The 27,036-nt window shown below is 39.7% G+C and overlaps 1 protein-coding gene across 3 annotated transcripts in view; it reads left to right on the forward strand.

The window, feature by feature from the left end:
* The window catches only part of bcam (basal cell adhesion molecule (Lutheran blood group)), a 62,880-nt gene that overhangs the window by 32,526 nt on the left and 3,318 nt on the right, over positions 1-27,036 (forward strand). Inside the window, exons 2-16 of one of the 3 annotated variants that reach the window (XM_088084291.1) lie at positions 8,612-8,739; positions 8,943-9,156; positions 11,382-11,455; positions 11,568-11,664; positions 12,828-13,010; positions 13,911-14,032; positions 14,153-14,294; positions 14,849-14,964; positions 17,090-17,231; positions 19,249-19,373; positions 20,743-20,884; positions 22,305-22,334; positions 22,878-22,910; positions 24,982-25,123; positions 25,735-25,834. In XM_088084291.1, coding sequence (XP_087940417.1) covers positions 8,612-8,739; positions 8,943-9,156; positions 11,382-11,455; positions 11,568-11,664; positions 12,828-13,010; positions 13,911-14,032; positions 14,153-14,294; positions 14,849-14,964; positions 17,090-17,231; positions 19,249-19,373; positions 20,743-20,884; positions 22,305-22,334; positions 22,878-22,910; positions 24,982-25,123; positions 25,735-25,834 — 1,790 coding nt within the window. The remainder of the gene's footprint in view (positions 1-8,611; positions 8,740-8,942; positions 9,157-11,381; positions 11,456-11,567; positions 11,665-12,827; positions 13,011-13,910; positions 14,033-14,152; positions 14,295-14,848; positions 14,965-17,089; positions 17,232-19,248; positions 19,374-20,742; positions 20,885-22,304; positions 22,335-22,877; positions 22,911-24,981; positions 25,124-25,734; positions 25,835-27,036) is intronic. The other 2 variants (XM_088084292.1, XM_042489836.2) reach the window with 2 other exon arrangements.

The following is a 27,036-nucleotide window of genomic DNA, read 5'->3' on the forward strand; positions in this document are numbered from 1 at the left end:
TCTTTGCTGAATATTCAAAAACAGACGGAGTCAGAATTAGAGTCACTTTGTCAGGAAAGTAGAGCAAATATTTAGGAGTTTGTCCTGGTAGCTGTTCCTCTGGGACTCTTATGACTTTTGGATGAAGGCAATTGAAGTACTTTATCAGTCTCATTTGGGTAAACTTCCTTTCTCATGGAACATCATGAGACACAGAAGCAAACACAAAAGATGCATACAAAAGAGCAAACAGCTGCCACTGTGTCTGTAAAAAGGTCAGCCACAAATCTGTTCTGATTATTTGTGCCGGTTTGTGAAGAATAAAGTCATTACTGAATCATTTTATATGCTGAATCAGCACATTGTTATTTGCTTTGTTTGGGAGATTTTGATGTTTCAATAGGCAGAGTATTAATATCTGTGTGCACAAGCACCATGTGCAGTGTGCAGGATCAGTCAGTGCAACAGGATATTACATGCTTTATCAGACTGTAAGCAATGTTTGCAGCGACAAATTATGTGGTGCGAATGTGGCTTAGGTTATGCAGTTATTCATGGCAGGGAATTTTTTTTAGCTCCTCTTTGCATATAGTATCCTGAAGTCTTTCTTGCATTGTCCCTCTGTCTCCTCCTTGTTTTGTGTTCCTCCTCTCCTCCTGGCCATTTCTCTCTGTTATCCTACCATATCAATGCAGTAAATGACTGCAGGATTCTAATTAGCATTAGATACATATCAGCGCTTCCCTCAAAGGTCAGCACTTAGCAGGACACCAACAGATCATTGCAGCACTCAGTCTGCTATGCCTGGTCCTAGAAGTAACCAAGGAGACACACAAAGTATCTATTTCTGTCTGCTTTTCACGTGTTTTCATTTATTTGTTTCCTTGGTTGTTAAAAGTCTTACCAACAGTTTGGCACTGTGTATTTTTGTCAATTGGGAAACTTCCTCTCTGTCTCTCCCTGTCTGTCATCTCTGTGGCTCTGCGTTACTCACTGTGTCTGTCTCTCTCACTCTCTCTTGCCCTCCGCATGTGGCATTCATTGTTGGTGAGTGTGTGGGGGGATGTGTGTGTGTGTGAGCAGCTGCTGTTCCTGCGTTGCACCTGTTCTTGTCTCATCAGTCAGGCGTTGACGGACTCCAGGCCTTACATGGACCAACCCCGACACTGGCAGTCTGACCCAGCCTGCCCCTAACAAACAAACACACACACACACACACACACACACACACACACACACACACATATCATACAGTATACATACAGTACATATATATATATATATATATATATATATATACAGTTATGCCACTGCTCCTCTCACACTGTCACCTATTTAAACTTGCTTCAACAGAACTGCACAGATCTAACTTTCACTTTTTTATATATCTGTGTGTGCCAAACTACAGCTGTATTATTTACAAATGGCAACAACAAACAGTAGTTTTAACATCATTAGAAAACATCTTTCAGGTGAGCACCAACTGAAGAGCCTCTTTCTGTTTATTTTTACAGTTGGCCCTCTTGGGTACATTTCTGAAATGGATGAGTTTGTTCAATAAAAATGAAACTCACTTAACAAATCAAATTTCCTGTTGCAGGGCATACAGACTAATGCAAGTGTCGAGCAAATGTGAAAGGCACGTAAACACGAGATTTGAGTCGGATCCAGTCTGTGACATTAACAAGCCATTATGAGTTTGAGAGAGCTGAGGGCATCCTGCCACACTCTGCTGCCACAACTGTACTTGCAAACACTCTGGCTCATGATGATGATGTGAATCAGTCTTACTGTCTGTGGTCATAGTAGCCATCATAACATGTGGTCAGAGCCACATTTATACTTGTGGGTATACTCTTAAAGCTCAGCAATTCATTTCACTCACTGGCACCATGACAGCAACAGTGCGTTGGTGTATCAGGCTCTGCAGTGCTTTCCCAAGTAACTGTGTTTACATTCCTGGTGAACTTTGCTTCGTGTGATGACAAAATATGTCTACTGTTACAAAAAAATGAGAGGATTTCTGAACTGTTTTTTTAATTCTTTGATGTTGTCTTCCCTATTAAGAGCCTCCTCTTGCATCTGAAACATGTAGAAGAAAAAAAACACAGGTAGAGCTGAAATGATTAGTTAATCAAAAGAAAAAGAATCTGAAGCTACCAGTATTTATAAAAACAAATCATACATAGGTCAATTTGTCTTGTATGATAATAGCTTTAGATTTTGGAGTGTGTGATAAAACAAGCAATGTCATGGTATCACCTTAGAAATAAAACAGTGACTACATTTACAAGCAGAAAATATTCTAATTTTTGCCTTAATTCTGAAAAAGACACTAGTTCTGCTAAGCTGTTCATATGGCAATTGCCTGTGAATAATTCACTAATGTTTCCATGCAGCTCTGCTTACTCTGATTTACATGCCCTAACGTCATTTATCACATCAAAATATGGAAAATTGGAACAGCGGGAGTCTAGTAATGCATCAAATAGGATTTTTCAAAGTTTTCCTCTGGTGGTGAACTTGTTGGGCTGTGTGAACACTGCCTCCCACTTTCATTCATTCAACATCCTTCTTAAAAAAAGGTTACCGTTGTAATATTTTCCCATATCTGAAAAGCTGTTAATATCAAAATCCAGTGGTTTAAAGTAGACGTGTTTTTCCTTTCCACCAAAAATGCGGGCTTTTCTTTTTGAGTTGCATCTCTATTTCAGCCTTACAACCTGTTTGGTTTGTGTACAGAGCATGCATGACAACACATAGAGCCAACCATAATCAGGCAAGAGTGCATGTGGCACGAACTGCGGTAAAAACCCTAAATGAGATGGACATTCTGAATGCGCTGTATACAGTACGTGTCCAAAAAATGGTCCTAAAAGCTGACAAATACTGGCATGTAACAGAAAATGATATGTTCAGATATATTCAGAAAATGGCCTCGAACAGAGTATCTAAAATGAATATAGTGTTTACACGACCCTTTTCAAATCAGAATATTTTCATATCCAGAATAATAGTAGAATAGTAGTGTGCATTTAAACATAGACATGACGATGTTGTGTGGCATTTTTCTACCATTCACTGACACTTTATAGACTAAACAAATCATTGATTTACAGTGAAAATAATCTGAAGAAATCAGTAGTTGGAGCTGTTGATGTTATAGCCCTGATTTTTTTAAGGAGATGTGCATAAGCTGTGATCTTGCCACAGAGTCCTCCTATCTGCTTGTGTAGCTACATCATAATCCCCTAACGAGTAAGCATAAATGCAGCTTGAGGTGTCAGCAGTGTTGATTAAAACAGACGAGGCAGCTGTAGAGAGATTGAGAAATAATCCCGGAAGAGGACCTGTCAGCGGAAAGTGATGAATAAAAATGAGGAAGTTATTGTTACTTGTTTTTTTTTTAATGGTCGGGTGCTGAAGGTGACTCAGCTCTCGTGACATTGACGCTGTGTCTTCTGTGGCAGGAGGCTGTTTGCTTTGCCAACAGTCAAACACACTAATCCTCTTAGAGGCCAAGGATGTTTTGGACCACACACATACACACACACAGGTACACACACACACCCTCTGACTTTCCTCGTCCACCAGGTACCACATTGCCCTCTTTCTATTCTTCTCAGTTTTGCCCTCACCTCATCAATCAAGTCTTGCGTACGCTCCTTGACACAGCGTTGGCACTAGTGCAGATATGCTCTACCTTTGTGAAAAATGCTGACTGTAATCTAATACAACCGTTTCACACCCGTAGCACCATCATCCAGGTGTATACACTCCATTTAAGTAGAGCGGAGTTACCCAGGACATGCTGTAGTCTTTAGCAGGAAGGTGTTTGGGTTGGAGGGGAGACAATGAGGTACTATCAGTGAATGGAGATTCATTCAGAGGTGTGGATTTGACACAAATCGAAAGACGTGCAACTCGGACTTTTACAGCAATGACTCGTGACTTCACTTGAGCCTTTTGCCTTAAATAGTTGATGCCTTCCCCCCAAGCCCAAAGACTTAAATGTATGTTGTTTAAAAAGGGAACCACGAATTAAGCCATTGCTCTTCATTTTTTCAATCAACTAGCATGAACACTGTTTACATCACTTAATTCTCCACATTCTTTTTGTTTAAACCAATCAACCAACTGCACTAAATCAAGTTGCAAAAGAGAAAAATGAAGAGCTAATTTTGCGTCACTGGCCATCAGTTGAAAAAAAAAAGGCATCAAAGGTAATTTTGTGTAAGACAAAATCTACAGGTGGTCAACAAAAACAAATGAATTGCAGAATGTAAAACATGCAAGTTGAAAATTACAGGTGGAGACGCGGCACCTTCCACAAAACTTGTTTCAATAAATAAACACAAAATTTAAAAAGCATTCATGAATTTACTGTAATTTCTTTTTACTGTGTTGCTAGAATCACATTACATTTGGTAACAAGCACATTTTGACTAGAACAACAAACTCAAAGTTTAGGACTTGGGACTTGTAAGTCTTGACTTTCGGACTCAACTTAGACACACACACACACACACGCACACAGACAGAGCTTTCTTTTTTTTAAGTTATCATTATTTTTTATTGTAAATCACTTTGTAACTTTGGTATGAAAGGTGCTATATAAATGCAGTTACTCTTATTATTAATAATATTATTATTATCCTCTCCCTCTCTTGTTGTTTCCTTTATGTCTTTCTTTTGTAATCCTGCATTCTCTTTTTCTTTCTCTTTTCTGTCTTTCAAACATACACATGCGCAGAATAGACACATGGCCGAGTTTGTGCGTTGGGTATTAAAGAATGCTCTTTGAGAATGAGGGATAAAAAGAGGAGAGTCAGAGAGAGAAAGAGGCTCCCGGTTTGATGTCCAGAATACGACAGTAGGTGAGGGGGAGAGCAAGAGAGGGAAAGAGGACAGGAGAGAGGATCCAGCTGGTTCTTTTCATAATGAGGAGCTTCTGCTGTGTGTGTCTGTCGGTGTCGGTGTGAGTGTGTGTGAGTGTGTGAAAGAGATGCAGGCGGAGAGCTGAAGAAAGAGACAGACACACAGAGAGAGTATTAAAGATGGTTTCACATTAACTTTTCAGTAGATGTGGGATTGACACGACTCTCTGGGTCTCCTCCACTCTGTCTCGCTGCTTTGACTGCAGACTTGCATCTTTTCTTTTCCTCACACACTGTACTTAACCGTAGCTTTTTGGGCGGGTTCAGTTGCTCATAAATATCACATGCAATACAGATGTACACTAAGAGTGAGTGAGTGTGTGTGTGTGTGTGTGTGTGTGTGTGTGTGTGTGTGTGTGTGTGTGTGTGTGTGTGTGTGTGTGTGTGTGTGTGTGTGTGCACGCACACAGGTCACAGTCTGACCGTCTCGTTCCCATCTGTCTTCCTACCCCGTCACGCACCCCATCACACACCACCTCACACACACTTTCCCTCTCTTTGGCTAAATCCGATTATCTGCTCTGCGTCAGCTAACGAGACCCCCGTGTAGCTGCCCCCCCCAACAGCCCCGACCACTCTCTTTCTTTCTCTCTCACCCACAAACACACACACAGTGACAGCCTGCAGCATGTGTACCTAAAACACATTCACGCGCACACACACACACACACACTGCTCTGGGCTCAGATTGGACGGACGACTCCCTAATTATGCTCTTGTCTCTTGTCTGTCCAGCTGCCTCGTGTGTAAAACACAGAGCAGCGGCCTGACTGATCACTCTGCACCAAAACATATTGTGAATGACACCGAATGATGTGTGCGAAGGGGAGAAAAAGGGTGAGAGTGGTACAATGAAATCAAACGAGAGGTGGCGAAGGGGAGAGGGAGAGTTTGGCAGAGAAAGAAAGATGTGGTACAGATGGACTCTGTTGATGTACATTTTTCAGCACATATTGCTTTAACTGCCAGCGGCTCTGTTTAGTGACCAAGCAACTGAGCAAACTTCAGCCGAGAGAAAAAAACAAGTCAAATACTGAGTGATAAAAACATCAAAACCATCCAAACATCCTCAGGAACTCATTTATGTATATATATAATATAGTTTCAATAAATTTATATATATATATAAACTGGTGCTTCATGCTTACATGTGTTTTCAAAAGCCGAATTACTTGAGGCTCTGTGTCATTTAATGTGATACGTGTATGAGTGTGTATTTTTCCCATGCAGCACTTAACGGGACTCTTAAATCCTAAGTCTCTGCCTAAAAGCGCAGCGCTCAGTTTACTCACACATTCTTGTACGTTTGCTTGTTTGGCTTGCTGTTTGTGTTGGCACGGAAACATAGGAGGATTTTCTTTTGGGCGACATCCCTCTCACACACTCATGAACATGAGACTTGGTTTGTCAAACTAATGTCACTTCACTAAGAGCTCCTTGTGCACAATATTAAGAGAGAGAGAGAGATAATGGATAGAGAAGACAGCAAAAACATAAAAGGAAAAACAGAGGGGCATTATGAAAATAGAGGAAAGGGAAGTGAAAGAATTTAACAGACATGACATCTTTTTTATCAAATGTCAACGCTTGACTGACCTCTGACCTCTGTGTGGTTTGTGGGTCATAGTGAATCACAGCATCTGACCCTGGAGGAATGTGTCTCGCTAACAACTGAGGAAGCACAGAGTTTATTTTTGACAGCTTTCCTTATTAGACCCTCTGTATGTACTCTTTGCCTTCTTTCTTCCCTTCCATCCTCTGCCCTCTTTTTACCTCACACTTGAGTGATAACAAGGTGACCATCCCTCTCATCTCTCTTTAGACATTTCAGGCAAGCACTCTTTCATCCTCCCCGTCTTCGTCTCTTGGCCGTGCTGTTAAAACTAACCCGTCAAACAACCACGATTCCCAGAAGTCCATCCTCCCCTCTCTTATCTCCTAGTTTCTCACAACAAATAAATTATTTAAGTGTCGATTTTGTAGTCCAGAAATTGATGACATGATTAATTTATGTTATCATACAGAGTGTGGGGCTGGGTTGTTCATTAGCAACACATATGTCCTGAATATGAATATTAATTTGATACTAGATCTCTGGTTATTTAATGATACTAAAAAAAAGAGTTAATGTTTGGAGTGTTTGCAGCATAGAAGCTTTTTGGAGGATGTTTACTGTTGCTTCCTTGGTGCATCCATTATTTACTCTATGAAAACATTTTTCTGGTTGGACTTAAAAGTACTTTATGCCTATTTTATGCACTGTTTCAAGCGTGTGCATATCAAATCGTACAGTATATGGCATCCATATGTTGACTTACTTTATTGATTTCTTGCTTACAGATTCCTTAATTGATTTGGCAGTTTAACCCCCGTCACTTAAACAACATTGTCCTTTCTTTTACACATTAAAGCCTCACACTCAACAGAGTGGACTCCGGTGCCTTCATGTGTTACTGTACCATAAGATTTATGACACTGCATGTGCTGCAGTGACTTCATTAACAGAAATGGAGCTCCTTCTCTTCCTCCAGCTCCCCCTCCTTCGCCTCCCTCTTTTCCCCGCCTCTCCTCTCTGTAATGCAATCTCCTTGTCACGTTGTCTCTCCATAGCTAGATTCTACAGAGAGTTAGAGAGCTATAGTGCTCCCTATCCCCACTGGAAACAGTTTGGGTCCATCTTGTGCCCTAGCTGCTACTCTCTCCCATTGATATCTGGGACAGTTTGTGCATCCTAATGTCTTCATTGAATAGAGAACACTGACAGTGATGAGGGCCTGCTAGCTTCCCCCTGGGTCCCTTAACAGCTTTACTGCTGTTCAAACACCTTTAAGGGAATACTGATACTTGTAACTTGCTCCCTTTGCAGTCAACGGCTCCTTTAGTTAAAACATATTCTGATGGACACCCAAAGTCAAAAAGACGTGTCGACACATCCATTAAGACTTCTGAAGTGACTCCTGCAACACCATCCATATATTTACTATGTTTCAAACAAACCTAGTTTTGCAAACAGCTGTAGACATTGTGGTTTTATTATGTCCTCTGTACCCCTCTCGAATGTTATCAGCCCACTAAAGCTGAGGTAGCTTGGAAGAAATCTTAAAAAAGCAAAAAAGAGCAGAATTATAAAATACACTCTCCTTTCTCTGTCCTAAGCCCCTCCCACCACATGACCACGGCATATGCACTCGCTTCATACCATTGTTTTCCATGCATTTTATTTATTAAATCCTATTTCATTGTATAGTTGCACGTAGCTCATTCCCTCTGCCAGTCCTTGCCCCACTTTTTACTCTCTTTGTTCATCATACCACAAAGGAGACAAGAATTAGCTAGCAAGCAACCCCACTGTCTCTCTGCCTCGCCACTATGGACTGCTGCTATTGGACAAACAGTTGGCAGCTATAGCAGCTCAAATTTGGCCAGTGCAAACCCACTAGCGCCAAGAGTCACAACGTGCTGGTGGTCAGCAGCAACACCAGGTCTAACCTGTGTAAAGGCAGGGGTTTTGGTTTGTGCACCTGCCTTTGCACTGGCTGGGGGGCCTTCTGTGTGGAGTTTGCATGTTCACAAGACATGCAGGTTAGTTTAATTGGTGACTCTAAATTGGCCACAGGTGTGAGTGTGAGCGTGCTTGATCATATTTATTCAACCGTATTTTTATTATTTCTATCTATTTGTATGATTCTCTGCAGTTTGTAATGGTGCTGTGCAAGTGAATGTGACACCTCAATTGGAAGTGATGAAAGGAGAGACTGCCAAACTTCCCTGCAAATACACCGTCTCACCACCATCAAGCAACACTGTCGTCGAGTGGTACATCGTAAGTCATTTCCACATGTTGATGTTCTTTAGTCAGATATTTTTAGACTGGATATGTTTTTTCCAGTAAAGGTTTTTTATATTCAAGTGTAGAAAATACTGCAAGAAAGTTGTCTATTTATTGTCTTTTTTTCCCCTCCCTCTTCAATTAATTCTCATGTTTCATCCTTTTTCTGTATCACATTTTATCTTCTATACATCCAGGAGGAGCATGGAACGAGGGAGCGTGTGGCTTTTTTCCAGGGTGGCCAGGGAAAAGCTGATGACAAAACTCCTCTGACTGGGCGCGTCAGCATTGGAGAGGATCACACCTTGACCATCTCCCCCGTTCAACCATCTGACCAGCGCATCTTCTACTGCCAGGTCACTGCTGGCACCACCGGTTCAGGAGAAGGCCCCACTATGCTCAAAGTCTTCTGTGAGTTGCCCCTTTTGGCCTTTTGTATGACCTCAATGTACCCTCACTTTCCCATGACTTGTTGTTATGTGGAATTTATGACTTAGTTTGTTTCTATCTCTGGCACTAAAGGTTTATGGCTTTAATCAGATCTGCATGTGTTCATGCATACTGCCATTTAGAAGTGGCTTAATTGTACCTAATGCATGTAATGCACTTTGATGATTGCATTTGACACAGTTACTCTGTGCAAACCCTCTTCATAGAACCTCTGTGCAGTATCATAAAATGTGATTTGTCACAATTGTCTTTATGTGTCAAGAATAGCGCAGACTTCAGCTAATATTCTTTAATAATGTTCAAGACTTTGGAATCTTTTCTGATGCCTGAGGTTACCAGTTTCCTTTGATAAGTTCCCCAGAGGTCAATTAACCACAATCTAATCACTCTTGACACAATTGATGAATAGCTCAATCACACCTGTCATGTCTCATATATCTCACCTTAATAACGCTCCAGATTTATCACCAAGGCGCTGAGGGCTGACCCCTGCTGCAGGCCGCTGTGTCCTCTCCCCTCCCACAGCAACCCCCCGAGCAGACATCAATCATACTTTTAGCATTTAACTGGCAAACCAAAATGAATATGATTCATTTGCATTTTGGGTTGGACTGATCAATCACTCCAAAAAGGGACTATTTGTGTTTGAAGAATAGCAAAACAACCCTTTCTTTAGTCACGCCCCCACTTAGAAGAAAGAGCTTAGAAGTTAACCATTAACATTTATGCACTCTGGGGTTTACAGCAATCTCATAAAATAAGCTATTAATTGTGAATGGGCAGTGAGTGGTAGACAGTACCTCAATGCAGTGGTATTTGACAAAGGCCTTTTAGATACACTTAAAGCCCACACATGTAAGAAAACAGCCTCACGCAAACCAGCAATCATTCTTTGGCCACATTTGACCACTTGACTCATTGGGGTTGAATTATAGTGTGTCTGTCCTGGCTTAACTTAATAGGACTGAGTTATGAGGTCTCTTGAGGGTTGAGCTGTAGCAGCGATAGCCTGGTTTCTCTCTCTTGGGAGGCCTACAGTAGAGAGCAAACAGTGTGTCTGTTAAGCAAAAAACACACTTTAACAGAATAAAAATAACTCTGCCTGTACATCTTGTGCTCTCCCAAAGGGTAACTTCTGTATTTTTCAACCAGGACTCTATTTTCCCATGTTTTTGTGTCCAAGTGACTAATAGGAACAACATTTTTTGAAACTGGTACAGTATTGAGTGACACTGCTGTAGCCGGCAGCTATGAAACAGGCTGTAATGTAACTACTCAGGACATTTCTGGGCTTCTTCTGGTTAAACATGAAGGCTCTTCCTCTAAAAAAGTTTTTCTCTTTAGGGATCCTTTCAATAAGAATCACAATTTGAGCCATACATTGGCAAAAAAATAAGCATGTTTAGTGGACGTAAATTGGTGGTGCAGAACGCCACAAGTGGTCACTTGCAGCCTCGTTCACAGCTGCTGGCTGCTGCCATCTCATTGAATACTGGATTTTATTATTTTTTTTAAATGTTCCTATTAGTCATTTAGAAACAAAGACATGGGAAAATTGTTGGTTGAAAAATACTGAGGTTACCCTTTAACTCTCTTGACATTTAAATTTCCTGTTGTATGCTAAAAAAAACTTTATTTGGCTAAATCTAAGAAGACTTGTAGTCTTGCATCGTACATGTAATTTGCTGCCTGCTTTGCATAGTCTGTGGAAAGGTAATGGCTATGGGAATGCTTCGGCAGTTTTTGGAGTGGTTTAACAAAAAGAACCCAACACAAAGAATTGAGTGAGTGAGACAGAGAGAGGAATACCCATCCACTGTTTATTTTTGTAAGCAGTCAACAGCTGCAGGCAGTGATAAGATGACCTTGCATGTGAACAAGTGAGCTCGGGAATAAAGCAGAGAAACAAGAGGGAACACTCACACCTGTGGTTGTGCGTGAGGCAGAGAGAGGGGGAGTGATTTTTTTTGTTATTTGACCCCTTATCAGCTCATGTGAACCGGGTCACACTGGAATAATGTGAAGCAGGATATTTACTGCTCAACTTAATTACCAAGGGCAGCAGGCATGTGGGTGGGACTGCATATATGGAAGTAGAAGGTGTGTGTTTGTGTCTATGTTAAATTTTTTTCCTTCTAGTGAATCATAATGATAATTCCCCCCCTTTTCTTTTTCTGTTGCTTCAGTTGCTCCTGAGAAGCCAGAACTCACTAAGCCCACAAGTCAGGCCATTTCTGTGGGAGCAGCTACCAGCTCTGAGGTGTGTACACAATTTCATTCTGTTAGTGAGTTTCTGATTTCCTATGAACACTAAAGACACACATTTTAGTAAACTTTCTTTTATCTCACCTGCATTTGTTCATGTGTATCAGATCGGTACCTGTGTGACGATGAACGGACATCCCCAGCCAAGAATTATCTGGTTTAAAGATGACCAGCCCCTACCCGAGGTCAAAGATAAGGACAGCAGTAAGTGTCCACATGCTGTTTGTTCGAACAGTGGTTCCCAACTTGTGGGTCGTGGTCAAAATGTGGGTCACAGGTCCATTCTGAATGCACACTTTATTTACAGTGAATTTCCGGCACAGAACTTTATTTTGTAGTGCCATTTCCTGCTGAAGAGTGATAGATGTTTTTTTTGTTTGTTTGTTTTTTGAGCACAGCAGCTATTATTCTGCCTACCAACATGCTGTTCCTTTGCAGTGTTTTTTTGTCACTTTTCTTGAAGCAATAATATGTCCTTTATTTACTAACTTTTAAGTAACTGCACTGTATTCTTGCAATACGTTTTATTCCATTGTTCTCAAAGACTAGGTGTCGTATACGTTTTGTGAAATAAAATTGATTTATGTGGTAATTTTTCTCATGTGTAGACCTTGAACTATGACATTGGAGAAATCTAGAGTCTGGGGAATCCATTAAAAAAGAAATGTGCCATAAAGAGGAATGACACAGGAAAAAGTATTGAACTTGTTCAGTGAAATATGTTTATTATTTGGTAGAAAAGCGTTTGCTTGAAATACTAGCTATGAAATGCTCCCTGTACTAAGAAGTTAATCTCTCAGTGTTCATGTGGGATTTTAGTACGTTCGTCCACAGTATTTAAATCTAAAAGATTCTGGGGTGCCTGCTGGTGAACCTTGACCCTCAGTTCCTTCTTCAAATGTTTTATTAGGTTTCAGTCTGATGATGGATTTGGCCATTCCAACACCTTTATTTTCTTCCTTTGTACCCAGTTTAGAGTCTCCTTTGTAGTTTGTTTTGGACTGTCGTCCTGCTGGAAGGTCATTCTGGTGGATGGCACCAGATTTTTCAGCAACGCTAGTGTCTTGCATGTCATTGCAAGCAAAAGCTTTTACACTAAGTAATAAAAACATTTCAGTTCCAGTTTGATACTTTTTCCCTTTGTCATTCCACTTTATTGCTCCTAACATTATTATTTCTTTATATGTGCAGTTTTATTGAGTTAATGCCAGTGTCTGGTCTAGATTTCTTGGGAATAGTAGCAATATGTTCAATGAATATACACACACATCTTTAATAATTATTTACCCCACTGTATATAGTATATTATCATATGTCACACAAAGCAGAGGATAATAAGAGTGTCTTCTGTCTCTCCTCTCGGTTAGACCCCCACATGTTTCCTGCTACGGTGAAGGAAGCCTCTGGTCTTTTCACTGTAAAGAGCATCCTGTACATGAAGCCCACCAAGGCAGACAAGGACTCTGTGTTCCATTGCGTTGTGGAGTACAGCATGCCAGGAGACAAGATCCAAGAGAAGAAGTCCAACACCATCACCATCAACCTTAACTGTGAGTGGAGGAATAACAGTTTAATTTAGTGAGCATTACATGTGCTTGTAGGGGGATTTTATCACCTTCAGACATGCACAACCAGACCAGCTGTTAGCCCCTGTTTTCAGTCTTTATGCTAAACTAAGCAGCCCAACTGCTGGCTGTAGCCTTAGACTGGGCTAACACTGGATACGGATTGGCCATTAAGTGTACCAATTTTCTAAGGAGCGCTGGCCTTTTGTTTTTCGGTGTCAATATTGAGCGGATCAGACTGTTCATACTGCACGAGCCGCGATCTGCTGTGATAGTATTTGTGTCAAGTCAATTTTTGGTGCAAGCCTTAAGCGAATCAGGCAGGAAATAATAGTACTAATAATAATAATAGTAAAAAAATTACCTGGAAAAGTGCTTATAATAACTTTGTAACATAATTTTAATAGTTATAAATACAGTTTTTCTCTAGCTTTTTTTCGATAGATAATTTTCTTTATCTACTAATTTCTTGCAATTTGTGAAACATTCATTACCAAGTTGCTCATTGCCTTTTTCTCATGTTTTTCAAAGAAATTGCCCCAATTATCTCAGGGTTCAAAGGTTTAAATACCTATGAAAGACATCTTAAAGCAGCACAATTAAAGTAATGTCACTCCAGGTTTCAAAGGGTTAAACATTGTCAACAAAAAGCTTTTAGTGTTATCTGTGTTGGTTGCATATATTTTATGTTGCTAAACACTGTAGTGGAATTTAACATTGAGCCAAAGAAGAATAATGAGACAAGGAAAGAGGAGGAACTGGGAAAGTAAAGAATCCCGTCTGGAATGCCCTCCACATCTCTGATTGATGACATACTGAATAACAGTGTAAATGTATCCAAAGGAGGAATTTTCACCTGTTCCATGTCTGTTCTTGTCCATCTAGATCCCTCTGAGAAAGCGACCTTTTCCCTAGTCAACACTAATCCGATCAAGGAGGGTGACAATGTTACCCTAAAATGTGAGACTGATGGAAACCCGCAGCCAGAGTTTGACTTCGCTAAAGATGTATGTGTCTTTTTTTTGTTTGAGAGAGAAAGAGCAAACTTTTTGTTCTCCTTTTGCTCTGTGTATCCCTAATCTGTTAATCTTTGTCACTCTCACTCGACCCCGTCCTTCCACCTTCAGGGAAAACCCATCAAGGGTGAGGGTGGTCTCCTGACTCTGAATTTTATCAAGCGCACAGAAAATGGTGTGTACACATGCACAGCCATAGACTTCGATAACCTGGACGCTGACTTGAGTGGAACTATCGACCTCGCTGTCAACTGTGAGTGAGCCAAAGACACACACAGATACACGCAAAACTACAGGATCAAGTAAACGCACATAAAGAACCATTTACCTCCTTGTTTGTGCAGTTTCGCCTCTGCAGTAAGCCCTTTGTTTCATCAGTAAATCATAGAATTAAAAGGCTTAAAATGGAATGAGCTTTAATGGAATCCTTTGAGGAGGCCGATATCCAATTCAATTTTTCACAGTTCATCTGTTACTTTAATGTTATCCCAAATACACTCCCTAATTTGATCTTATCACACACATTAAGCGGAGATAGCCTAGAAATAGCATGGAATAGGCTTAACTTGGGCTCTGAAATGGGCATAACTTCAGAGTAAGTGCATTAGCTTTGTACTTACAAAAAAAATTAGATATTCTGCTTAGTACAGTCGTTTTAACAGCCTTATTACATGGTTGTTTAAGCAATGAGAAGCGTTCAGATTTCAAGAGGCGCTTCTTTAATCCCTTAGAATGTATATAAGGCCTTAGGTTTTGTGCGTCTTCCTCTCTCTCTATCTCTTAGTCGCTTTCCGTTCTCTTTGTCAGACATCGACCCAGTGACCGTGACCCCTGCCCAACCTCAAGTCGTCATGCTTGGAGACAAAGTGGAGTGGCAGTGTAAGACCAAGGCCTCAGCCCCGCACACTGTTCAGTGGAAAAAGGTGTGCTCCATTTCTTTCTAAACGCTCCTACCCTTCTCCTTTACCTCTCACCTTTTTCCACATCTCTCCACAGAATTGTTTCTGAGCATTTTTAGAAAAATGTGTTCAAAATGAAAAACCTATCATTCTTACATATGAACAGCACTGGCTGGATGTTGGACAAGAATTCAGTCCCTCAGGGGGCTACATGTTTGGACATTTTGGTTCAGCTTCAAACAACCCTACTTTTCTTCACTGGACAAGATTAAATTTTACAATTTGACACATAAGATAACTAAAACAGTGTGCAGCTGCCATGCAACACTTGAGCCTTTGGATCGGATGCAGTGCTCCCTTTAAAGACAGTTGTGGCCCTGCTACATAAGCTGCATTGTCTTGTGTCCAATCACAGCAACTGGAGAGCAGACACTGGTGTGATATGTGCTGTGAACACCAACACATATTGTACAACATTAAAGGTCCATTTTGTAGGATTGTGGCATTTATTAGCAGAAATGGTTTATAAAATTCATAACTATGTTTTCCTTAGTTTATAATCACCTAAAAAAACCCCAATATTGTGTCTTTTGTTACCGTAGAATGAGTTGTATATATCCATGAGCAAAGCAGGTCCTCTTCCTCAGGGTCCGCCAATTTGTTCTACTGTAGCCCAGCATGGACAAACCAAACACTGGCTCTAGATAGCGCCATGTACGTTTTTACACCAGCCAGTGTAATCCTCCGACATGCTCGGCACACAGAAGACGTTTCAGTTCTTTAACTTCACAGCTAGATGCCACAAAATCCAATGTGCTGGAGCTTTGAAATCTCTGTGAAATGGAAGTTTATTGGATTTTTAGCTCCTGCACTGTGACGTATTTCTCAGTGAAACTGGATATTTGAGCGGTGTACAGTCACCAGGAATTTTTCGAATTTGATTGGACTGCTAAATAGTGGGCGGGCTTAGAGTTTAGTGCAATATGGAGGTGTTGCAGTGTCCCCTGTTGAGTGGACTGTTGGCTCGACGCACACCTCCCTCACTGCTGGTTCAGGAGGAGGACAAGGGAGAGGAATTGAAATCAAGAGTTTGACCCACTAATATCCAAACACCCATCTCTCCCTAACCTGCTCCATAATGCTCTGTTAGTACAGTGTATGTGTGTGTATATATATATATATATATATATATAGAGAGAGAGAGAGAGAGAGAGAGAGAGAGAGATTTGGCAGTAATGAGATGATATAACAAGAGCAGTTATAAACAGGCACATGGGATTAAAACATGGAAAATGTTTTTTTAAACTCTCAATGGGTAACTCTTATATAATTTGTTATAAAAGACTAGTTAAGTTAGCCTCAGATAAACTGCACCTGTTCTAAAAACAAATTCAGTTTAAGATAAATATGATTTCTGATTTACAGTAGAAGAATAACTTCATGTCATGCAACTGAGTTCACATGTAAACATTTTAGACATTTCACATGTAAACATTTTTCAACAGCTGATCAGGGTGATAGATGATTTAAACAATTTGGAGTGTGCATACTCTGTGTGTAGCAGGTTAAAATGAATACTAGCAATGAAAAGCACTCCTTTTGGTTTCTTTTCCAAAACATGTACTCAGTATGTATTTTCTACAGTAAACAAACCAAATAGAAGATGATTTGTTAAATTTTAAAACCACTAATACGTTTTGTAGCGGTGGTGCTTTCTGTATTTTGGTATTCCTCTCCTCTCCTCCACTTGTTATGTGCAGAATGTTCCTCCTGTGTCAAGCCTGTTGTTGTAGCCCGTGTATCTATTGTTGTGTCTCTTGGGTGTGGATAGAAACTCATAGACTACTGGTTTTCTGGATAGAGAACGTGTTTGTTCTCAGTAAGAAGGATTCCTATGAGAAGAAGTTGAGAGGAATTGCAAGAGACAGGTTCATCATGGAGGACGGACTTTGATCTGTTATCATTGCGCTTTGGAACAGTTTGTGTGTGAAGGTTCTTCATCTGCTTTCCCAGCATAGCTGCGTGCCTCCAGACTAGATATTAACAATGCTGTTCTGCTCTTATATTCACACACAGAGAATTAAAAGAAAGAATTGAGGGCTGATGGTGGACTCCAGTTGGTTTTAATTCTGTGTATGTGTTCCTGCAGGGCTCTGACGTGCTCTCTCAAGACGGCACGCTTTCTATAGAGGGCGTATCCTATGAGCAAGCTGGGAAGTACATGTGTGTTGGAAATGTGCCATCTGTGCCAGGACTGACGGCCCAGACCAGTGTGAACCTCGTTGTCAAAGGTAACACACTTGCATACATACAATTCCATTTTCAATTCAATGTAAAAAGCCCAATATCACAAATCACAGTTTGCCTCAGAGGGCTTACAACATATGACCCTTCTGACATTAGACCCTCTCAGCAGATAAGGAAAAATAACTCCAAAAAACCCTTTAGTGGGGAATAATTGTAGAAACCAGACAAGCAGTTGATGTCGTGTGTACTGAACAGATCAAATAATAAAAACAAGAGAGAAGGCGAGATATGCACGCACACCAACAAAGGTAAAACTAATGTAAGATTTTAATCACTTCAGCATCTGTGTTATTATATTTCCATGCACACACACAATTTTACCACAGTCACACTCACACACTCATACATAAATAGCTTCCACTGCTAAATTTACAAACCCTCGTCTTCTGGCAGTAACTTTTTTGAAGTGTGAGATCGACTGCTCAGGGGCTGCGAAATAGATTCCACATCATGCTCTATTGTAGGCAGAGTTTGTTTATTTTTTTAAATTATCCAGTCTTTGCTACAACCACCCACAGGATAATAACAATGGTTGCTATCAATCCTTCATTACATCATTGTGAGGGCGTTAGGGCGTGCTTGGTATTGTTTTCAGTCACAGGAAGGAGGTTGTAAAGTTGGATGCAGCTGAGAGAAGGTGTGGCTTCCTACTCTGTAGATAATTTAGTTTCAGTATGGGATGAAGCCATTAGTGCACTGTAAAATGTAATACAGGAGTGTAGTGGGATTGACTAATATTTTGTCCTTAAAAATAAGATAAGATAAAACTTCATTTATCCAGAGGAAAATTGTTGTACAGCAGTAGCAAGACAACATTAGAGGAGTGCAGACACAAAGCATGTAATATACAAGGACTAGAATAACAAAGCAGAAAAAGCAAATGTCTTGCAAATATAAAATACAGTATATAGCAAATATGAATTAAGTCTGAACTAGATAGTAGTAAAGTGCAAATTTAAGAACTAGCTCACAGTAAGGTGCAAAATATAACAAAAAATTGCTAATAATAAGGTGCAAACAGTAAGATAAAACCAGGTGCAAACCAATATATAAAATGACACAAAGAGGTGACCAGTGTGAGTGATAAAGATGGCATGGTTGCTTCTGAATATGTGTCAGATCTGAGGTAGTTGGTGTAAAAGTGCAGGGTTTATAAAGAATGTTCATGATTATGTCCATGATATTTCCTTATTGTCACAGTATTTCACATTGTATTCCTTGCATTAGCTATGAGAAATTGAGTCTTAATGACAAGAGTCCTACAAGATACTGTGTGTGTCCCTCTGTCTCTCATCTCTGCCCTGAACAATGGAAGGTGGGAACTGTAGTTACTGTTACTCTCAGTTGAGGCGAAGGTGACATAAAATAGAAACTTAAAGGTACATGTGAAAATATATAAATAAAATAGTAGTTTAACTGTGAGTAAGAAAGAAATAATCACTGTATGTAATAATATAAAAGAACTGTAAGTCCAAAATAAAAATGTGGAACTATTACTTCTAAAATATTAATCTTTCCACATTACTCTGTAACAAGATAAATCAGTAGGGCAACTAAACTAACCCAAAAATAGAATGTGTACAGTAACTAAGGTTACAGTTGAAAGAAAACAGACCTGATGGGAACTTGCTATGTCTTTAATTTGTTTCTTTTAATAATAATGGACACAAAATGTACCACAATCATAACCACAGTAGTAATGACTGTAACAAGCTCACTGGGAGCAGCCTAAAATGTATTTGTACTTGGTGCAAATGCTCTGAAAGTGAGTTAACTTCAGCAGGTTTTATATTTTTACAATTCAAGATGACTTTGATGACTAATTAACCAATTGAAGTTCAGTTAACTCATATTTTCATGAGAGCAAAGGGACTTATGTCATAATTTTAACCAGCCTGAAATCATTTACAATGCAGTGCGTGTGCATGTGTTTGAGCTTTTGCCATGTTGTTTATACTCTGAAGTTTCCCCTGTTCATTGGCTGCCTCACGCCCTTTCCAGGAAAGCCGATGATCGAGACTCCCGCCGTTGCAGAGGTAGGGAAGGAAGGAGACATGGTTACTCTGAAGTGCTCGGCCTATGGCTCCCCTGCCCCTCAGTTCACCTGGAAGCCCTCAGGGAAAGAGGTACGGATGTAAAAACACAGTACAATACAAACATAGAATTACCTGATCGAGTGTATAGTTTAAAAGAGTCACTCGGTAAACAGATGTAATTGCTACTTTCTTGGAAAAGGTTGCACAAGACGGGTGAGGATGTTTTCCACATAAACAGAGCTAACACTACACTGAAAAATCTGACGAGTTGATGTTACTTAAAATAACCTTGGAAACCTTGAAAAAGTGAAGTAATTATAACAATAAATCCTTATTTATGATGACTTTTTATCTAAGTGTTAAGTTTACATGAAATTTAGCTATATTTACTTAATTTTGTGAAGCTGTTGCAACTTAAAAATGACAAGTGAAATTACCTTGCTCTTTATTTTTTAGTACTGACAACTTCAGTAAACCAAGTTAGTCTTACCTAACTTGATCATGACAAAGATGATTTTGCCAATGACGGAGTTAGGTGATCTGTGAGTTCTGTTTTCTTAACATGTTTAGGAAAATACAAATATGATTGACTAGTTTGCAAGTGGCAGAATACAGATATATAGCACGGTAAACTTTGTTAACTGAAGTTTCTAAAACTTTGAAAGACTGATATAATTAAACCTGTCATTTTTAAGTTGCAACAATTTCACAAAATTAAGTAAAAACTGATAGATTTTATGGGAACTTAACAATTAGATATAAAATGAACATAAATTAAGATTAATAGATACATTTACTTAATTTTTTCAAGATTTTTTAAGAGTAAAATCAGCTTGTCAGATTTTACAGTGTATCAGCATTTTCATTTGGGTCAATGTGTAAAGTTTGAGGCAGGATTTTTTCTAACATCTGAAGATCTGCGTCTTGGGAGGCTGGTTGTTAAAACTTCAAAAGCAATAGAAAAAGGAGGGAAAGAAACAGCCTGCGGGCTTTGGAAAGTAATATTTTATTCTAATACTTCATATTGATGTGTTACAGTCGAAAAGAAAATCCCATACGAAGCAGCTTTAAAGAAACTTACATAGGGAATACAGCCTCATAACTGAAATATTACATAAAATAAAGTGAATAAATGAGAAAACTTTCATGACTCTTCTGAAAGATGTAATCAGCTCAGAAGCAAATAGTGGTGTGTGTAAGATCAAAGAGGAGAGATATTTAAGCTTGCAAAATGAGCGTTTCTAAGAGCAGATTTTGATGTAGAAATGAGAATCATAGGAAGGAATTTGGAATAAAGCATCACTAGAGTGTGCACAATGATAGGAATTAGTGTTGAATGGATACAATGATTAAAGAAAGGAAAAAAATGCCACAAATTTTAAATGTAGGCAAGAAATAACAAAAATTCATGTTGTCTTTACTCCATCTCTCTCTTCACTCTATTCTTCACTCCTGCCAGTCTGTATCAGTGGAAGGTGACAAGGTGGTGAGCACCGTGACCCTACAAGCCACAGCCGAGGTCATGAAGGACGGGGTGACCTGCGAGGTCTCCAATGAGCACGGCAAAGATAGCAAGACCCTCTCAGTATCTCTCAAAAGAGGTCAGTGTCAAGGAGATGACGGCAGCAATGATGCTGCGTAATCTCCCTCCCCCACCTTCATGTTTTTTAAAATTTTGATGTTCAATTGTGATAAACAAAAGTATTTTTGTTATGAACCAAAACATCTGATTTGATGAAACAAGTTGTTGCTATTCAGGGCTCTTTGTTAGTTGAAACTTATAATGTAGCTACTGTAGGCGTTTGCTAAACAGGATGCTCCACATGAACTAGTTCTTATGCAGATTAGTTGTCAGTAATTTATACACACAGTGTATATAACAATCTATAAAATGCTGTTTGAAAGTGGTGTGAACAAAGATTTTAAGTAACACCAAAACTAATACGTACACTATTTTTAAAAAAAAAAAAAAGGTGTTGGCTCAGCAACAAAAAAGATAAATAATGCAATGGTTTGCCTCAGTCTTTTTAAAATTATGACCACTTCTTATGAAATCACGTGCAATGAACACAGTATACTGAGTTGGGGAAATGACCTTTATTTTCTATAATGAAAGATATTTTTAAGTAGTGCTTACTTACTAATTGATAACATAAACATACATTTTTAAGTTGATTACTCAAAAAAGCAAGATGCTCAAACTAATTATTCCACATTATTTATAAACTGCTTATTTTACTCAAACAGCATTTTGCCTACGGTGGAACTACAAGGCTGTCTATGTGAAGATTAACATAGTGGACAGAAGGCCCAATATCCTGAAAACAAACACCCATTGCTCTTAAGGGCTTTTTTCAAGAAATATGCAACACACTATTCCAAACACAAGCTCATGGCTAATTATTATGCAGAAAAACGTCATCGGGCCTTTCCTACTATGGTGATAATTTGTAATATGAAGCTTTCATCCCTGTAGTTGAATTTTTCCTCAAATACCTGTTTCACAAAGGATGATGGATTTGGTTGTTTGGTTGTTTAAACGTACATGTTTGTGAATTATTGGTTGCATGTGAGGTTTTTCAAGGTAAACTTTCACTTATATGGACTCAATAACATCAGCTAGGTCTGCTTTTTGATATTTCTCAACTCACTTAAAACTGCATGAGTACTACTAACTTTAAACACATACCTCTCCATGTAAACTGATGTAAACTTAACAAATTTATTAATATTATTCGTGTGAAAATGTCACTTTTGGAAGTTACGGTATGGCTTATGATGCTGCATAACTTCCAATTTTCTTTGTCAACTCCTTCTGACTGAATGGCGCTACAGATGTTCCTTGCAACCAAATATTTGTAGTAGTTGCTGAGAGCTCAGGAGGGGCTTCATGCATAATCTTAATGAATTCATGAAAAGCTTATGCAACCAAACCCAGGTCTCTTTTGCTTTTTTCACCATAACCTGCAAACTAAACCCTTTCTTCTTTTTCTCCTCTCTTGCTCCTCTCTTACTCCTCAGCTCTTCCAGTTGACAACTCGGCCGACAGAGGTAGAGCCTTCTCCCTTCTCCTCTTCCTCCCCTCCCTCCTTCTCTCAGGACTCTTTGTTGTACAGACCCTGTAAATTAGAAATTCCCCCTCCACCCATCCCCTCTTGCCCCGGCCCCTCCATCACACACACACAACTCCCTCTGCTGTACTGTAATCTTGTATATTTGCCCTCTTGCTACCAAACACTGTGGATATTGTATATTGTTATTCTTCTTCTCTTGTCACCTTTGTATGATGTCTGTCCGATATTTTGTGGATGCTACTACAACTTTTTGTGGCCCCTTGGGGACAATAAAGGAATCTATTCTATTCTATTTCTTCCTTTCCTCTCTTTGTTTCTTCGCTGTGTCTCCTTTTGGGTTTCCTCTTCTTTCCGACTGCCTTCTTATTTCTCGCTTTTCCTTTTCGCTGTTTCCACTCGCCGGGGTGCTCTGTGTGCGTAGGACTTATTAACCTTTGTGTGTATATGCTCCTAGTGGTGCTTGTGTTGTGGTTGTTGCTTTGCCATGCTATGGGACTGAGAAACTCTCTTTTTCTCAAAGTGCTGCTCTCTGGAAACCCTGTGCTTACGTCAGGTCTGTATCGCTAACCCTATTGACATGTGTATGGCGTTCGTCCAGAACTGTAAGTCACTGTGTGTGTATTTATGTCTGTGTGCACACACAAGATAATGTATTTGTGTTTACAAGAGCTGATGTGTTTTGTGTATTCATACTTGTATTACTGTAGTTGGGAGGACAGACTTTAAATTCGTACTTCTTGGGGTAAATGAAAGGTACATTGTTTTGATTTTGTTCATCACAACTTCAAGTTTAACAATAGTTTACTGTACAATATTTCCAAGCCACAGTTGATCACTTGTTTTGTCCAAAAAAAAAAAAAAAAAATCATACTTCATACTATCATATTAGTCTTAATGGAAATGTTTCAGGTGTCCTTATGTAAGAAAATAATTGACAACATAAAGGCAAAGAACCTTCCCTCCACCTTGCCCTTTTTTTTTTTGCATATCAGGACACCACAGAAGATAATTGTATATTTCCACCAACACCACTTATCACAGTCAAACATGAAAAAGAAGTCAAATTTTGCATCCATTTTTTAGGTAATTTAACTCAATGAAAAAAGCAGCAGTACTGTTACCATGGTAACCATCAGTTAAATACACCATGTGCATTGTTGAAGATGGTTTAGTGTTTACCAGAACTACAATTGGAAGTACAATTTTAAAGGAATAGATTCACATTTATTGGAGTCTTGGCAGCCTTGCCAGTGGAGACTTTCAAACAAATGAGATATAACATGCTAATTAGATAGCTTTAGAGTTGCTGGCAGGCAGTTTTTGTTGTTCGACAGAGCCAGGCTAGCTGTTTCCAGTCTTTAGTTTAGTGTATTTGCTAAACTAAAGCCACTTTCCCACTGCGCAAAATCCCACTAACATCGGTTTTTTTATGTTATGGGAAAGGTTACAATTGGCATATACACCCATCAACTCCATTCCCTGATCGGCATTAATGGAAACATAACACCTGGGTGAAGGCATTAATTTCAGCCCCTTTAGCGGTGGCATGCAATGATGCACCACCACAAAATACAGTCTGTTCCCATCCAAGCAGCACTCAAACAGCACAACCCAAATTAATCCGCACTGGGTTTGAGAGAGATTAAATAAGTACCAGATATATAAAGGCGTTACGTAAAGTTTTCACTATCCTACATATTGCTTTCTACTGCATACATAACTGTTGTCCAGCCTGTCTCTGGAATCTGTCGTGAAACATGGAAAAAAAAAAACACACACACACACACATAGGGAGGAATACTTGTCTGCTGCAGGGCTGTGTACACAGCTCTGGTCTACTGGCAATGGGAAAGGGCTTATTTCAGGGGTTAAGGGTGTTGAAAAGGGGTATAAGCAAACCATTTCTAGTCTCCAAATAAGAAGCATATTCCCCAAAATGTTGAACTATTCCTTTAAACACTATCCTTTGTGAATTTGTGGGCAATGACCTTCAAAACACTTGTGAATCTATTTTAACATTACCGTTTACACATAACATTGAATGTGTAAATAATATTGTAGTGTTATGTCCTCACAGGTATAGTAATACAAGTGTAGGTGGATGGGTGAGTATGTTCTGTGTTGTTTTCTGGCTCTGGTCAGCTGTCTAGTATTATCTGTAAGTATACAGGCCCCGTTTTTGGGTCCCATCACTTTTCAGTCATTACATTCAAAAGTTAGACTAATCCCACATCCCACTCCCCGCTCCTCCTCTCCACCCACCCATCTCCCCATTGTCTTCATCTGGACACCTATCTTCCCCCTCTCCCCACCCTTCCCTCCCCATCCCTTCACCTCATCTCTCCCTCTTGTGGTACCCAAAATGAAATCCCCTCCCCTGCCTCCCTCTCCTCTCCCCCACGAATCAAACACCACCACCCCTCTTCACCCCCAATGATTTCCCCTCTCCCTACCACTGCCCCTTCAAAATCAAAAACCATCTTCCTCCCACCTCCTCCACGGTGATCAATCCTTCACTCCCCTCCATCCACTTGTCCCTCCCAACCCTGTCCTCCCTCCACCGTCCTACCAACTCTCCACCCCACCACCCTCCCCCCATGTGTCCCTCCGTTGCGGCGCTGTAGCTGACAAGCAGCAGGGAGGCTCCAGCGGCGTGGTGATAGCCGTGGTGGTGTGTGTTCTGCTGCTCCTGCTGCTGGTGGCTCTGATCTACTTCCTGAACAAGAAGAGTAAGCTGCCCTGCAGCAAGAAAGACAAGAAGGAAGTGTGAGTAGACAGGATGAGGGAAGGAGACAAGGGGGGGAGGGAGTAATAGAGGGACAGAGTGGATTAATGTTGGCAGTCATTATCTCGTATGACTCAATAACCACTAAAAGTAAACTACAGTGTTGTCTTTTGTAAGGATGTTATTTGTGTAAAATGCTGGGAAACAAACTTTTCCAAAGTAGATTAATTTCAATAAAGAGAAAAATGATGATTCTATAAATAAATAGATAGATAAATAAATCCAATATTTAAAAAAAAGTTAGAAATGAAATTACAGACCTGTAGATGAGTCTACCAGTATAAGAGAATATATAATAGAGCTACTAATACTTGCGTGATTGCTCAATTTTTTGGCATTATATCGAGCAACATGCTGGGTTTCCCCATCTTTAAAATAAAGCCATATTTTGATCCATAATAATAACCTCAAAATCTGCATAATCATGAAAATCTTGCACAGTGAAATACTCTAAAGCAACTCAGTATTCTTCTTCATGTCAAAAACATTGTGTAGAACTCAAAACATCAATCAATATGCTTTAGTCATCCATTAGTTCATTCTCAAGGCAATAATAGTTCATTTTTCTAACATCTTTCCACTCTCTCTGCAGGGCTAGTGGAGAGGTGAACAACGACATTGTGGTGGAGATGAAGACAGAAAAGGCCAACGAAGAGGCCGGTCTCCTCAACAAGAGACCGTCCACAGAACAGGTCAGGCCAATGGACACAGGCAACAATGGGTTAAACCGGGTCACGGACCCGGCTTTTGGTCAATAGTGAGCTTTACTTGCTTCTGCATTCATGAATGTGACTCATGATGCTACAGACTAATGGTATGCAGCAACAATTCGAGCACTCTTCAGCTAGTGGATGAAAACAAAGCCATTCCTAATCTGAATGGGCTTCTCACAAAAAAATAGTTTCCATTTACGCACTCTTCTTCATGTAGTCACTGTTTGTGGTCATGCCTGAGAGATGCAGAGTCTTATCATTGAAGACAAAAAGAAACTCTCTAAAGCTTGGCATCATGTTTTGGAGAAATTAGCTCAACGTGGCTGGTTGTAAATTTAGTTAGTACATTCAGATTATTTGGAGGTGCTGAAGTAAGAAATAGTAATTTAAAAGTAGCATGCATTTGATTTATTGCAAAACCACAACGTTGAAAATGGCCATGCAGACATAAATATGCCTCATTTATAGCAAATGCAATTAGTTAAACATAAACATAAGCTTTATTCTCTGCAGAAATATCTTCAGACACATCAGTCATGCAGATTGAGAGTCTGGAGTCAGTTTTAGTTCAAAGGGAGCAGGTTTGAGAAAACTGTCCCTGCAGCTCAAATGATGGAGTGTGACAGCTGTACAGAGTCAGCCAAAAATGTCATCACAAATGTAAAACATTTCATCAGGAAATTTATTGCAGCGGCACATTTGAAGGGAACGTAAAAGCCAGTTTAGGCGAGTCTTGTTTTATGTGATTTTTTTGAACCGACTGACAGCAAAACTGCGTGACATTTCAGTACTGCAGTGAGATTGCACACATATTTTCTTTGCTTTTGAAATGGATATAATGAGAAGATGTAAAAGTCAGCCTCTCCATATGCTACCAAGTTATGTTTCTTCTCTTAGATGTCATTAAAAAATGATCACCCCCATGAGCTGTCTTCTAAAGGGCTGCATCCCCAGCCACAGACAGATGTAATTTTATTCTCAAATGTCTCACTATACCAAGAACAGTAGCATAAGCTTATATTTCTTCCAGCTTGTAATACCAGCTGCAGAACAGATGACAGTGATATAGTGCTCTGAAAAATAGGCCTAGTATTCTTCTATCAAATGTTCTCTATTTTCTGCATTTCCCCTTGTTCTGTCAGATCTCTAATAGAGGCATTTAATGCCCCAAAATATTCTTA

The sequence above is a fragment of the Plectropomus leopardus genome, chromosome 11 (genome assembly GCF_026936395.1).
Source record: "Plectropomus leopardus strain MGB_pleo_1.0 chromosome 11, ASM2693639v1, whole genome shotgun sequence".
Lineage (NCBI taxonomy): Eukaryota > Metazoa > Chordata > Actinopteri > Perciformes > Serranidae > Plectropomus > Plectropomus leopardus.